Consider the following 15,166-nt stretch of genomic DNA (forward strand, 5'->3'; position numbering starts at 1 on the left):
TAAGAGAAAGTTCAAGTACTTTCTTCACATTACTACCCAATTAATAATATTTTTTTAAAATTTTTAATTAAGACAATATCTTCTAAATTATCAAAATTGTTAATATCACTCAACGATGAAAATACCCTTAATAAAATAAATTTAAATAAAAATTAAAACAAAAATTAAAAAATATATATATATACCACCCAATTGGACAAATTTAAGAATTTTCTTAAAAAATTAATAATAATTTTTCTCTTTTTTCGAATTTATAAAAACATTTTTATCTTATTGTAAAATTTGTAAGCTCATTTTTATCTTTTTGTTAGCCTTGAAATGATATTGACAATTTTTTAGTAGTGAACATTATCTCAATTGAAAGTTTTGAAAAATATTGTCAATTTGATGGTAATTTGAGAGGCATGTGTATTTTTCTCTTTCTTCTTTTTCTATATTATTTAAATATTCTTTCTCTACCATTTCTTTATTCTCAATCATTTTTTATTTTTTCTTTATTTCTTTTTTAAAGATCGTATTTTTTCAATGGTCTTTTTTTTTTTTTTTTAAATGCTCATATTTTTCAACAATCATATTATTTAATAGTCGTATTGTCACAACGATCATATTCTCTCAGTATAAATAGAATCATTTTCTCTCTAATTTTCATCCACCTTATTGTCCAAACTTGTGAAAACATTTAGTCCATCTCAAACTACATTCTAATGTTGGACCATGTCGACTATTTAGTCCACAAAATACATCAAAAACCTGTAAAAAAAATCTAGTCCATCTCAAATGGTGATGGCTATTTAGCCATATATTTCTCAAAAATTTCTATTTTGCCGTGAGCAAAAATATTATTGTTGCACCATAGGCATGCCACTTGTATCCATATTCATAATTTTTCTTCCCTCTCTCGATCATTTATCGCAAAACTTTATTTCGTCAAAAACATTTTTATAACCATGTGAACTCAGTTTTATGCACATGAAATACTGAAAAATCAACGAAACTTTATGTAATATTTATCATTATATGCATATAAAATACATAATAATTGCATCGTATGGCATGACTTATAGTTATGGGCTTACCATTATATGGGCAAGGCCCTATGGTCAAGTTTTATGTTTATGTTATGCCACTTTGATCCAATTGGACAGATAAGTGCTCGACACAGCCATGTACACATGGTTATCACAACGGAACAACAACGATAGCAGTGTGGGCCACATGGGGTCGAATTCGATCGAACTGATATTTAGCAGCTGCTAGTTAGTGTCTCTCGTACCAGAGGTCCCTCAAAACGCACAAACCATACCATGAAAGGGCTAAGGCACGGATAAACTATATGGAGTTGAGCTATTACCTTACATTTCTTATATATCATGTACTATATGTACAATGCATCTCATGCCTTGCATTGTTATTTTACCAAGAATTGTCTTACACGATGAGGTACTTTATTCTTAAATCTTTTTACGTAACGTACAAGTTCATTGCATTAATAATTGCATTCCATATGATATTTATTCACTAAGTCGCAGATTTATACTTGATTTGTTTCTACCTATAAAACATGTTTGTTTTATCAACTTTACAGTCGCTTAGTTGTTAGATGAGGGAATCTTTATTTTCAAGGGCTTTGGAGGACCTAGCCAGGCTGGTCTTTGGAGATTTAGATCTTGGTTTGTAGCATTATCTATAGTTTGAGTACAAAGCATGGTAAGTTCATAAGGTTTTTGCTTATGGTTTACAATATCCAATGTCATACTGCCGTCTTGGATTAACTATCTGTAGGCCTTGATGTACTAAATGTTGGGACTAGTGTCCAAAATTCCAATTGCATTGATGATGATTTTATATTGTATAATATTGAACATTAGACATATACATTAAATCTTTTATATGTTCATATATGTTTGAATATTTTCATATTATATACGTGTAAGATCTCCAAGTTATATTGTATTTGACTATAGTGTAAGTAATGTGATTATCGTACAGAAGATCATAGTCATAGGTCCTTGTAACTTATAAAAGATTATTCATAATTGTAAATGGAACTAAAAAATCCATCTATACTATAGGTACGTGCACATTAGTCTACATACTTGATCCTATGGCCCAATTTTATTTTATTTTATTTTTTTAATGTCCTATGCCCTAGATCTGAGGGCTAAAGTGGCCGGTGCAAATATGTATAGATGGTAGTTAAGCCTTATGGCATCTCTAGTTTTGTGGATCACCCGGGGTTGATTTCCCTTTTGAACAACTAATGGTGGTTGGCTATTGTACTTTACCAGAGCATTGGTGTAGTACATGAAGTCCCATGAAACGCACAAACTTCACTGTTAGAGGGTTATGAGTATGGATATGCTATGTGGAGGATGGCTATGAACTATTAAATAATTATTGTTATTATATTGTACACTTCATTAGTATGATTTTCTGTCTTAAAATTACAACACATTTATCTGAAATATGCCTTAACTATCTTTTAAATATATTGTTTTCATATTGGCATAATTATTGGAATAATTGTTATCAAGCATAATTTGTCAAAAATTTATTGCCAAGTCTTACTAATACTTTGGTGACACTTCCTCGAAACATTTATGAAAAGCATTAACTTTTTTACATTATTTCCAACTAAATCGTGCTTATTGAATGTCCTAAGTTTCGTTGGCAATTTACTTACTAAATCTTGGACTTTATAGGCTTTTGTTTCCACTCGTAAACATTTTTGTTTTACAGACTAGCAGGTGAGTTCCCATAGAATGCAGATTAGAGTCTTTTGCAAGGATATGAATTGCTGCGAGAAGACCTGTAGAGGCAGAATTTGTGAATTTTTTCTTGTTGACCTATGAGATTGGTTTAGTTTAGATGTTAATGTATTATCTGAAGAGCTTTTTGATTGTATCATTGGTAAGAGATGTTAGATATTAAGGTAAATAGGTTTTTAGCTTAGATCAATATTACTTTTTTCGCTGTATTTATTTTGACAGAGTGGTTTTCCTTGGAGATGTAAAATTCACCCGCCTTGTTAATACAAGTGGGTTAGACTAATTAATTAAATTAGGGACACTGCGAGTGACACTCTGAATTAATCGAAATCGCAACTTAATACCCTGATGATTCAACACCTACGATCCCAATTGCGCTCTTATCTACTTATTCCATAATTTTTCCTTATTTACCTAACATTATATATTTTCTCTAAAATTTTATTTCTTTTGTCATTTTTCTTGAGTGGGGGTCATGTTACATTGATTGTTAAAATTGAAATCCCTTTAAATTATACTACCACTAAATTTCAAGCAGCTTAATTTTATGAGAATCCTTGCATTTGAGACAAAATTGTTATTATATTACATATTGTTGGGACATCTAATTAAATTAGACGCAATACAAGACCTTTATGTAAATTAATTTGACCATTTCCTTTAAGATAGAAAAATCTTAAATCCCAAAAGTTTTATGCTGCTAAATTATTAATTATCTCAAAGTTCTTATAAAAAGAGTGAATTAAATCATTTAATTCATATTTCAACACTTCTCTCACGTGTTGGTGTAAACTCTTCCTTAATAAGCCAACACGTGAAATATTTAATAACTTTTATTTTGATACCATTTTAAATTACTATTTATCTAAAAAATTGAAACTAATAAAAAATAATAAAATTATTTAATCATTTAACTAATATTTTTACACATGCTCACAGCATATTGGTTCTCGTATTTCTTCCCTTCAACAAAGAACATATCAAGAACTTCTTTTTGATTGATCGAATTAAAAAAAAAAATTCAATTGATTATGAGAAAAGCTTAGCAAATTAATGATCATATAATCTTATTTTCTTATTTCAATTGAGAATGAGGTTCAAGTTCAATCCACTTATGTGCACCATTTAAGACAACAGAGGATTCTTATACCAATTGGTAAAACACATAAAATACTTGGCATAATGAGCAATATAATTAACTTAAGGTCGCCAAAACACATTCTCAATACTTGCTTTGTTTTTCTTTAAATTAGACTGAAAAAAATTATTTTAATTTAAGATTTGTTTAGGTTTATGATTTCAAAATGTGCAATTTCAAAATATTGATATTAAAAGAAGTGATCTGAAAATGAGATTTTTAAAAATGCAGTTAAATAAATATTTGGTAAAATTGGAGTTTAACTTTTAAAATTGCAATTTACTCTTTAAAATTGTGTATTTTAAAAAATTTCCTCATTCGCCTGTAATTTGAGAACGCAAACTTTTTTACATTTTTAAATCGCACTCTCAAACGATACAATTTCTATGATTTGGTTTAAAATCTTACTTTTAGTTTGCAAAATTACAGTGCTAAATGTACTCTTAGTCTTTTAAATCTATATTTGCCACTTAAATATGTCATTTTCATGTATATTTTTAATATAATTAACAAATCACATATATTTTAAAAATTAATAACATTACGTGCTTTAAAAATAAAATAAATATTAATTTAATAAACTGAATTTAAAAAAAAAAAAATTCATCAAGAAAAACTTTTTATCCGTGTCTCCGGTGCCAACCGTCATTAAATATTTAAATTGTAACTACTAATTGCTTTTTCCGCGGTCCACTAATCTTTCTACATCGTACGTTTCCTCGTGTGATTTGGCCTAAACACTCCTCAAACCACTACCGCCCTCACACGTCGCTTAATTGCCCAAAATCCCCCCACCGCCGTTAGACGAAACCAAGTGGGCTCCATCAGAGAAATCGAACGGTCGAGATTCCCCACCCATTAGGTGGGTGGGCTCTAATCACAACCACACAGTTGGGTCTCCTGGTCCATCAAGGAAATTACTATATATAATTTGTATAAATGGACCCCAAGTCCACAAATCCAATCGTGCTTTTCTTGTTCAGCACGTTTCTTTTGTCCCTCTCGAGTGGAGTCTCGTCCACGCCCTCCCAAGAGAAATAAAAGGAAAAAAGGCCTAAGGCGGCTCCTTAGCCCTAGCCCCTTTAGGGTCCATTAGGGTTTTTCTTCCCACAAAGCTCAGAACCTTCCATTCAAAGCTCAAGCCCATCAACTTCGTCTTCAACCTCCCTCTACCAAAAATTTCAAATTTTTTTTGGAAAATTATTAGACAATTAAGAAAAAAAAAAGCAAAAACAACACAGAAATTAAGAAAAAAAATTCAAAACCCTAGATTAGGGGAGTTGCATTGAGGGAGCTTTTCGATTTGCAGGTCCGCGATTCGCTGTAAGATATCCTAACCTTTTTCTTCTCTTTGATTATTGTTTCGAGATATTTTGAATTTCTTGTTTCTCTCTGTGTTATCTGTGATTTGTGCGGCGTTTTTGGTTCTTCGATCTGATTGTTATTTTTTCCTGGCCTGTGTGGCGGTTTCGATTATTAGGTTTTCTGGCTTTGTTCTAATTCTAGTTTTTAATCTGTTTTTTATATCCTTTTTGGGCTTTTAGTTCAATTTCAGGTCGATAAATCCATGTATGTAATATGTGTATGATTTTATGTATGTATGTCTGTGTATGTACTATGTATATGTTACACTACTGCGGAGTGGGTGACTATGTATTTTTAGGGTTTTGAGATTTAAAGTTTTGGTCGAAGCTCGAGGCTGATCTGAATTCTGAGCTTAGAATAAGCGCTTCTTTTGGAAAATGTTTGAAGGCGTCCTCGATATTACTTCTCTCTGTCTCTGTCTTTGTTTAAGTTTGGAGTCTAAAATAGGCTAAGGTACAATTATGTTCTGTATAAGATATTGTACGCGCGGCACAAGGTAGTACAAGAGTCAAGAAACGTCTGGGTTTAAAGATAGAGAAGGTTTTGGGGTCTTATGTAACGCTGTTCAGTAAATTTTATGTCCAATGGGCTTCTTTTGATGGCCCAAAATGACAGTTAAGACCAAAACACAGTTGGAGTGCATATTTTATTAAGTATCAGTGTTTTCACAGTAAGCCAATTAAAAAGGGGAATGTATTTAATGGACCGATCTGCCCCTGCCACCTGGTACCTAGCTCAGGTGGTAAAGGGATGGGATGGTGTTGGGGTAGACAAAAGGTTCTAATTTCTTTTTTTTTTATTTTTTAAGAAAAAGAATCTAACAATTAACTTGTATGAAAAAACTCAATCTAGACGGACGACTAGCACCTTACTTTTTAAAGAAAGACCTCAAAGGTGGAAGGCAAATGGGAATGTTGCTAGCGAAACTGGTTATAGCGTCTATTGATGGAAATTCGGAGTGCTACTAACAAGAGAACTTCATAGAACTTGGCTCCTGACTAGCTTTCGAGGAATTGGAGAGACTAAGAGGTATATTTACAACAGTTGAGGGATCTCTTTTTAGGATGACGAGTCTGAAGCCCAACCAGGTCAGATTTTGTTGAAGCTCATATCCGGATCTAAGAAATTTGAAGGACCAAAAAGGCTCTTCGAACAAGAGGCAGGAGACCATGGATATACTGTAAAAGACTCATGGTAGAGTTGGCGCGATTAGGATGTTAGTTTTGTTAAAAACCCGACTGCAGTTCTGTTTGGCTTTGGGCTTGGTTGATACTGAGTTGATTTTTATTTTTATTTTTATTTTTTAAAGAAGCCTTTCATCTTTTATCCATTGGAATTTTCAATGATGCATTTTAAATCCAAATGCAAAAGCCTCTCTTTCTGTTTTCTCTATACTTGAACTTTAAATGGTGGTGCAGATGCCTATCATCATGTCAATTTATGTCCATGCATGCATTAAAATTTCCTCCTAATTAGTGTACTCATTGGATTTTTCTACACAAACAAGTCATTCTTAATGTTATTCACACCTTCTCCACACTTGTTACTGGATTAAACTTCAGGTCATTATTGATCTTATTTTTATTGCAAAGTGACTCGCGTTTCTTTTATTTAAATAAGATTATTGAGTATTCAAAGGTTATTCTGTATCTGTCTACTTGGACTAGAGTTTGACAACCCTGCATCTTGGGTATCTATTGCAGTAGATTCTTATGGTTATGTATATCTCAGTCCAGGCATCATTGTACGTAGTTGCATTTCTTTAGATTGAGATAAATTGCTTGAGAAAAATTACTTCTTTAAATTGAGATATATTATTTCAGAAAAATATACGGAGTAGTTTGGTCCTTAGGTATTTTTTTTCCTTTTTTTTTTTTGGGTATAAATTTTATAATTTCATATTTTTCCCCCATTTAGACTATCAAAGTGTTACCACACGTTATAAGCATTAAACTGTGACAGACCGTTATCTGGTATCCCACTTCTCTGGTCTCTGTCCCAATACATTTTCTTTCTCTGTCTATTGTTTTTGGGCATCAGATGTCATATATAACTTCTTGTACACGAGTACTTATCTGTCAATTGAATTAGCTGTTTAAGAAAATATTTTTGTTTTATATCTCTAGAGAATCTTTTTTTAGTGTTAATTCATCTATCTATATGCCAACATTCTATCTGAGCCTTCACTTGGCCACCAAAAAAAGAAAAAAAATGAAGCTTTTTCTGCATCAGCAATTGCACTGGCTTGTTGATAAAAGATCCTTGAGATTCACTTGGATCCACTTGTAATTTTTTTTTTCTTCTTATTGGGTCCACTTGTAGCTTAATCGGATTTATGTTTCTACTGTGCTATTTAGTCTTTCATATCTGCATTTAGTTGAACCCGTACACTAGTTGTAGTGCTACTGCATGATCATAGTTAAAGGTGTGAATCCTTTGATTGTTTCCCTTTTCCGAAGTTATGTATTGCCATTCAACTATATGATTTCTGACACTGTATAACTCATTTTGATTTGTTCGCTTGGGAAACCAGATGATTTAACATTTGATTCTGAGAATAATGTATTGCTGCAGTACACAGAATGCTGGCTAGAACTTACCATGTCCTTTTTACTTTGAGTTTGTTGTACAATTGGTGGCATGCTTCTTGTTGAACAGTTTTTTTGTCAGTCACCATGTGCACTTTGTGAAATTTAGTTATTGAATGCCAGATTGTACTCTTTATTCTAATGATAGAAGTTTTGCCTATTTTACTCCACAAGGTCAATTTTTGGTTTTTGGATTACGTGCTTATTCATGCCCTTTCTAATGCTCTGCATTCTTCTTCGTTTTTAGGACTACATTCTCCATGGAGATAGATTCCCCTGTTAATTCCATAATCCCTATTACCCCTACTGATAATTATGAGTCACTCGGTTCAGAAGCACAGCCTAATAAGCGTAGGAGAAAGATATCTGTTGTCTGGGAGCACTTCACTATAGAAACTGTTGGACCTGGATGTACTAAAGCGTGCTGTAAGCTATGCAAAAAATCTTTTGCCTACATTACTGGTTCAAAGCTAGCAGGCACCAGCCACCTCAAACGACATATTGCCTTGGGAATCTGCCCTGTAGTCCGCCAGAGAAATCAGGAATCTCCATATACACCAGGCTCCAAAATGGGTGGTTCAGGAAGTGCTACTGATCGACCAAAAAAACGCCATAAAGCGACCAATGGACTTGCAAGCATCCCTTTTGATCAAGACCGCTGCAGCCATGAGATTGCTAAGATGGTCATTCTGCATGACTATCCCCTTCACATTGTGGAACATTCCGGTTTCATTGACTTTGCCCGGACTCTTCAACCTCAGTTCAATACTATGAGCTTCAATACTGTTGAAGGGGATTGTGTGGCTATGTACATGAGGGAGAAACAAAGCCTCCTGGATCTTATAAGTGGAATTCCTGGTCATGTCAGCCTCACATTGGATTTATGGACATCAAATCAATCTTTAGGATATATTGTCCTAACAGGTTATTTTATTGATGGCGATTGGAATCTACAGCGTCGGATACTTAATGTGGTTATGGTACCTTCGCCTGAATCAGATTATGCTTTCAATCTAGCTGTTGTGGCTTCCCTATCTGATTGGCATTTGGAGGGTCGGCTGTTTGCCCTCACAGTTGATCAATCCTTAACAAATGAAACTTCAACTGGACATCTAAGAGGTCTTCTTTCTGTCAGGAACCCTCTCATGCTCAATGGTCAGTTGTTAATAGGGAATTGCTATGCTCGTGTTCTTAGTCGTCTTGCACAAGATGCACTAGGGGTGATGATGGAGACAATCCAAAAAATTCGTGACAGTGTCAAGTATGTGAATGCTTCAGAGTCGCACAAAGAGAAGTTTATTGATCTGAAGCAACAACTTCAAGTCCCTAGCTCGAAGGACCTTGTAGTTGATGACCAAACTAAATGGAACACAACTTATCATATGCTAGTAGCTGCCTGTGAGTTAAGGGAAGTCTTTAATTGCTTGGATACCTATGATCCTGATTACAAGATATCTCCCTCAATGGATGAATGGAAGGAGGTAGAAAGTCTCTGCACATACTTGAGGAATTTGTTCGATGCGGCTAACATTTTAACTCACCCAAGGTACCCATCTACCAACACATTCTTTCCGGAAGTGTCGAAAATTCAGATAGAGCTGACACATGGAGCCATGAGCCAGGATCCATTTGTCAGCAACTTGATCAAACCATTGCAAGAAAAGTTTGATAAATATTGGAAAGATTGCTATCTGGTTTTAGCAATAGCTGTAGTTTTGGATCCAAGGTTTAAAATGAAACTTGTGGAGTTCACCTTCTCCAAGATCTACGGTGAGGATGCTGAATCATGGATTAGGGCTGTTGACGATAGTGTTCATGAACTCTTTCTAGAATACATCGCACGAGCACATCCTCTTCCGGCACTTGAAGAAGGTAATGAGGAGGGTATGACCAAAATAGAGACGCCACAGGAAGGATCTCAAGAAGGAACCCTTGTTTCTAGTGTGGATGGGCTTTTGGATTTTGAAGTCTATATCAATGAGATTACGAGTAGCCAGCACATGAAGTCAGAACTAGATCAGTATCTGGAAGAGTCTCTTTTGCCTCGGGAAAAAGAGTTTGACATTTTATGTTGGTGGAAACTAAATAAACAGAAGTACCCAACTCTATCAAAGATGGCTTCTGATGTTTTGACGATACCGGTATGTACTGTTGCTCCCGACTCCGTGTTTGACACGGAACCCAGAAAGATGGATAGCTACAGGAGTTTGTTGCATCCTGTGACACTTGAGGCTCTTGTTTGTACTAAAGATTGGTTTCAATGTGGATCATCATCATCATCATCGTCGTCGACATCATATAGTCAGGTTTCTAATGCAATTATGAAAATGGAATTCTAGGTCTAGGCCCCATTTTCGGCTCGTAGGTAGATTTCCTTGCTTTTTTTCTTCTTCTTTTTTTCGTGGTATTTTAGGTTTTCAACAGTGATTCATCTCTCATGATATATCTACAGTTGAGGATTGTGTGGTGTAACTTTAGGTATTGTTTGTAGGGTTCTTTTAATTAAGTGAATTACCTTACCTTACCTGCGAGGTCTCTCTTTCGTATCCTCATTGACTACCACATTTGTTGCTGACCTTGCTTCATGCTTCATTAGATTTATTTTCCAAATATTTATTTTTGACTTTTATCTTGAAATGATCGAGAGGCTGTTTGTATAACCATGCGTGCCCTATATATATATATATATATATATATATATATATATATATATATATATATATATAACTAGTCTCTTGCTTGAAATGATGATTGATGGGCTGTTCGTTGCGTGCATATCGCTATGTTCCCCATTTCCCTTGTCATTATGTATGAAAACACCGTTTCGTGAAGATGGATCGGTGGAAATGGTGGGATTAATCATTAATCTACGGTTACTTGGCAACAATGATAACAGGCAAATGTTATTTGGCCTTCTTTTCGGGAGTCCCTCTTATTGGGAGCTCTTCTCCTTTTCACAAGCTTTCTTTAGTATCTTAAGCATTTGTTGTTATCTATCGTTGACATTCCGCTTAAAATTTAGGGAAAAATCCTTCGGTGGTTCCTAAGGTATGACTTTTGATCAAATTACTAAGTTTTAAAAGATATGAATTTACTCTGTTTAAAAGTTAGAACCATTATAAAATAAATCATTTCATCCATTTTCTATTGAATTTTTAGTGGTGTTGTCATGTCATATTCAATCAAAAGTCCATATGTGTCCTTTATAATAAAAAAATCTAGAGAATAATAAAGAAAAGTATAAAAAGAAAAACAATAAATAAGTATATAAAAAAAAAAGTAAATGATTTTGGCCAACCCTTGGCCGGCCACCCTTTTTGGCCTATGGTTGGATCAACCCTAGAAAAATTATTTTTTATTTTTAATATTTTTTATAATTTATAACTTATAATTTCTCATTTTATATATATATATATATATAGGATACGTGCTATCTTTTGATTGGGTATGATGTGGTAATACTGTTAGAAATTTTATATAAGGTCGAGACTACTTGATAAAGGCCTTAGGGAATAAATTGATCATTTTTAAACCTTATGAAGTAATTTGATAAAAAAAAAAACAAAAATGATACATGAAGAACCATTGGAGCATTTTTCCCTAAAAATTATTCAACACATTCAAATGCTCAGTAAATTTATGATAATTTTGTTCAATTGTTTTTCGGAAACTGGAGATAAAAAGGCAATATTAATTCTAATAAATAAATAAATAAATATGAAAAAGACATAAAAATAGAGAAATTTCACTTACTCCTAATCTTTCATTATTTTTGCAATTACATCCTTATACTTTAAAAAGTGTTAATGAGAAAATCATAAAAAACAATAAAAAATAATTAAAAAAAAAACAATAAAAAAAATTATACTTTAAAAAGTGTTAATGAGAAAATCATAAAAAATAATAAAAATAATTAAAAAAAAAACCAAATGAGAAAATCATAAAAAACAATAAAAAAAAACAAGAAGCATATGAACCCATACTTGAATCTTTGCATTTTTTTTCTTCTTCTTAGAAAGGGTTTTTTTTTGTTGTTGAAATTTTGACCTCTTCAGTTAGAATTTCAAAAAGTTACTACTGAGATGTTTGGGAACAAAAAAAAATATTGATTCTATTTGCTACAGTGTTGGTTTTTTTTTTTTTTTTTTGAAATCCGGATTCTTGAATAAAATCCTGTTTTACCCGAATTCACCTACCATTTTTATTGAACAAAATCCGAATTTCAACGTTGGGGCAAACGCGTGATGTATAATAATCCCGTACAGTTCAATAACTGACAGCTTGCGCTTGCTTTTGCTTTTGCTCATGCCACGTGACAGGCAACCTGTAGAAGCAACTAATGACAGTTTGCTTTTGCTCAGTTCAATAGAAAATCGGAAAAAAGAAGAAGGAAATGCCCGAAAAGTCAGAAAATAATCAAGAAGGGCTGAACTAACAAAAAAAAAAAAAAAAGTGAAAAAATCATAACAAATCCGTATTTATCTTAGATTAAAAAAACAAATTAATTTATATTAAATATTAATAAATTAGTCATATTTATAATTATTAAGCAATAATTATTTCAATCATTATTCCACACTAATTTTCATAACTCCAATTATTCTACACAACTTTTTATACTTCTAATCATTTTTTACCATAATTTTCCGTAAAAAAATAATCTCATACAACTCTCACCTAAACATAATTTCAAATATAATTTAAATTTTAACAATCACCTAAATATATTTTATTTTCCTTAAAATTTGCACACCAAATAATAATTAAATTCTTATTTTAAAAATCAAACATCCAAGTGTATCATACAGTTTTTTTATTTCTCCTTTGGAAAGTTGGGAGGATCAAGATCCTGGCAATGTGTAGAAAATTGCCATGCTAGCAATAGCAACAATCTGAGCCGTCTGCTGCAGTAAACAGTCAAAAAAAAGAAAAAAGAAAAAAAAAAGCCACAAATTTAGGCCATGTCATCGATCTGCGTCAGGCTTAGAATTTGAAACCTAGACTAAAACACAACATTGCAACAAACCAGCCCGCACTCTTCAATCTGCTCAGTTCCACGGTAACGGCACAACAGATTTGGAGGCCATCGACGACCGAAAAAATGTGGTTGTTGCTGTGGAGGTAAGGTTTTCTACGGTATCCATATTATCCATGGTCATGAGGCTAAGGAGCTGCCAGTCCCAAATCTAGACTCGCCTGGAGCGGTGTGGGTGGGGGATATGAAGCAGCCGGATTTGTACTCGCCTGGACGTTCTTCTCTTCTCCAGCTTAGCCTCTCTTCATGGTCGTTTCATCCTCATCTCAACCAACCACAAACCCTCAGGTCTCTCTTTTTTTCCTGGAAGAATTTTTTTTCCTAGTGTACACTTTGGCCTTTGCTTGGTCACTGGGAAAAGGGAAGGCGTCAGTGAAGTCGGTGAATGGCTTGCAAAAAAAAAATGATGCAACCTTTTTTTTTTCTTGGCGTATCCTTTGCTTGGGTACTGAGAAAAATAGAATGTGTCTGTGAAGTTGGCGATTGGCCTGCAAAAACATGATGAAGTCTTATGTTTTTCACGTTTTCTGCTTGCAGGACCTGTAATTCTCTACCATCGTAGATGTGGGTTTTTGCAGAATTCTGCGATTGGCTGGGATTTGAGATTTCGGTTTGTTGAATTCGCTAGGCTTATGTTTGATAGAATGCCAAAGCAAGGCTCGATTAGGTAGTTTTGCTGTTGCTAGCGGAGGAGAGGAATATGATTTCTTGGAATTCAATGATTAGTGGGAAAGCACAATCTAAAGATAATTAGCTTAATGTTGCATGGGATTTTTTTTGGGAAAATGCTTGCTATAACTTCTCTTGGAACACAATGTTATACTTAATGATGAATAGGTTGAATATTAGCTAAATTTAACAACCTAATCATCGTGAAGTCTTGCATACCCCTAGCCTAATCAATCGTATAAACCTTTCAATGGCCCATGAAGCATTGATGGATGTAAAAACCTTTCCCATGGAGAATTGGCCAACGCAGTAACTTTTTTTTTCACGGCCAAAAACTCCATGATAATGATGTTTTTGGTTGAGAAAATAACATTAAATCATAGCTTAATAAACTGGAGTAATAACAATTGTTCATAAGTAAGCCGATTTTTTTCTTTAAAAAAAAATTTTAAGAATGGGCTTTAGTTTGATTCTGGAATTTTTGTCCAGAATGTTTTTAAAAGGTATGCGATCCATTTTTCCCAAGTTTTAGGCCTTAATTATGTTATAGGTTTAATAGGCCCAATTAAGCTAAGTGTTATAGTTATGTTTACGCTAATTAATTAAGTTTTAGGTCTTAAACCCACAGACCCACAGACCCACAAACCCTCTGATACGAACTTGAATATCAAGTTCGTAATGGAATAATTTGAGTAGGTTCTTATATGAAATATGAACCTCCTTCAAACCAAGGGTTTATGATGTAGGGTTACATCTCTTTCTCTTTTACCTTTATCTTATTATTTTGTGTTATATTTATCTTAGAGGAATATTATTAAGTAGAACAATATTTAAATAAGAAGTCTTATTTCTTACCTTAAGAGTAGACGGTTAGTAAGTAGATTTAGGTCTCTAGTTACAGCTACGTGCAGAATTACAGTTCTACGTAAGCTGTATTATCTTTTTGTTTATTTAAGGAAAAAGCAAATAATATAAAGTGAAGTTGAATTATTGTTTGATAAATAGAGTTTATTGTGTTTTGGGAGTTCCTGACTTACTCGAAACAGCTAGCCTATCTATTTCTTGTGTTCTTTCTCAATTGGTTCACATCAGTTTAAGAATAAAATTCTCTCTATATGGACTTGCAACCATCTAAAATCCTAATGTAAAACAAACTCAAGACTCCTACCACAATTGAAACTGAAAGGGCTGCTACCACAACTGACAGATAACTTTTACAATTGAAAGACCCAACTAAAATACTACTACAATCATTCATAGGACTGTAACACCCTCATCCATAACGGGTCAGTGAATTTTGAGGACTTCTGCTACTACAGAGGAAAGTTCTGCTAGATTTCCATGGTTCATTGCTGGTCAAAGAGTTTGGAATAAAACCCATTTTATGTCAAACAAGTAACCAAGTTCCAGACAACTGGAATTTTTTAAGTTTGTTATGTTAGATGATTAAGAATTCCACTAACCTAAATCTAAAGGGAGAATGAAATCAAACGTTTGCAACTGATCAAACCCTGCAATTGTTAAGGTAAACCCATATCAACTCACGTTGACATTTCCTTCATATTTTACTGTCTTATGATCAAAGACTTAAATTAATCAGTAT

The 15,166-nt window shown here is 33.4% G+C and overlaps 1 protein-coding gene and 1 long non-coding RNA gene across 2 annotated transcripts; both read left to right on the forward strand.

Moving 5' to 3' along the window:
* The first annotated feature begins 4,880 nt into the window (after positions 1-4,880).
* LOC133864050 (zinc finger BED domain-containing protein DAYSLEEPER-like) lies at positions 4,881-10,383 on the forward strand. Its single transcript, XM_062300245.1, has 2 exons — positions 4,881-5,229; positions 8,107-10,383. The coding sequence occupies exon 2, from the start codon at positions 8,120-8,122 to the stop codon at positions 10,196-10,198; it is 2,079 nt and encodes a 692-aa protein (XP_062156229.1). The 5' UTR covers positions 4,881-5,229; positions 8,107-8,119; the 3' UTR covers positions 10,199-10,383.
* A 2,372-nt stretch (positions 10,384-12,755) lies between these two features.
* Positions 12,756-13,680, forward strand: LOC133862355 (uncharacterized). Its single transcript, XR_009899212.1, has 2 exons — positions 12,756-13,182; positions 13,432-13,680. It is a non-coding gene; the product is annotated as an uncharacterized LOC133862355 (long non-coding RNA).
* The last annotated feature ends 1,486 nt before the right edge of the window (positions 13,681-15,166 follow it).

This window comes from Alnus glutinosa, chromosome 3 (genome assembly GCF_958979055.1).
Source record: "Alnus glutinosa chromosome 3, dhAlnGlut1.1, whole genome shotgun sequence".
NCBI lineage: Eukaryota > Viridiplantae > Streptophyta > Magnoliopsida > Fagales > Betulaceae > Alnus > Alnus glutinosa.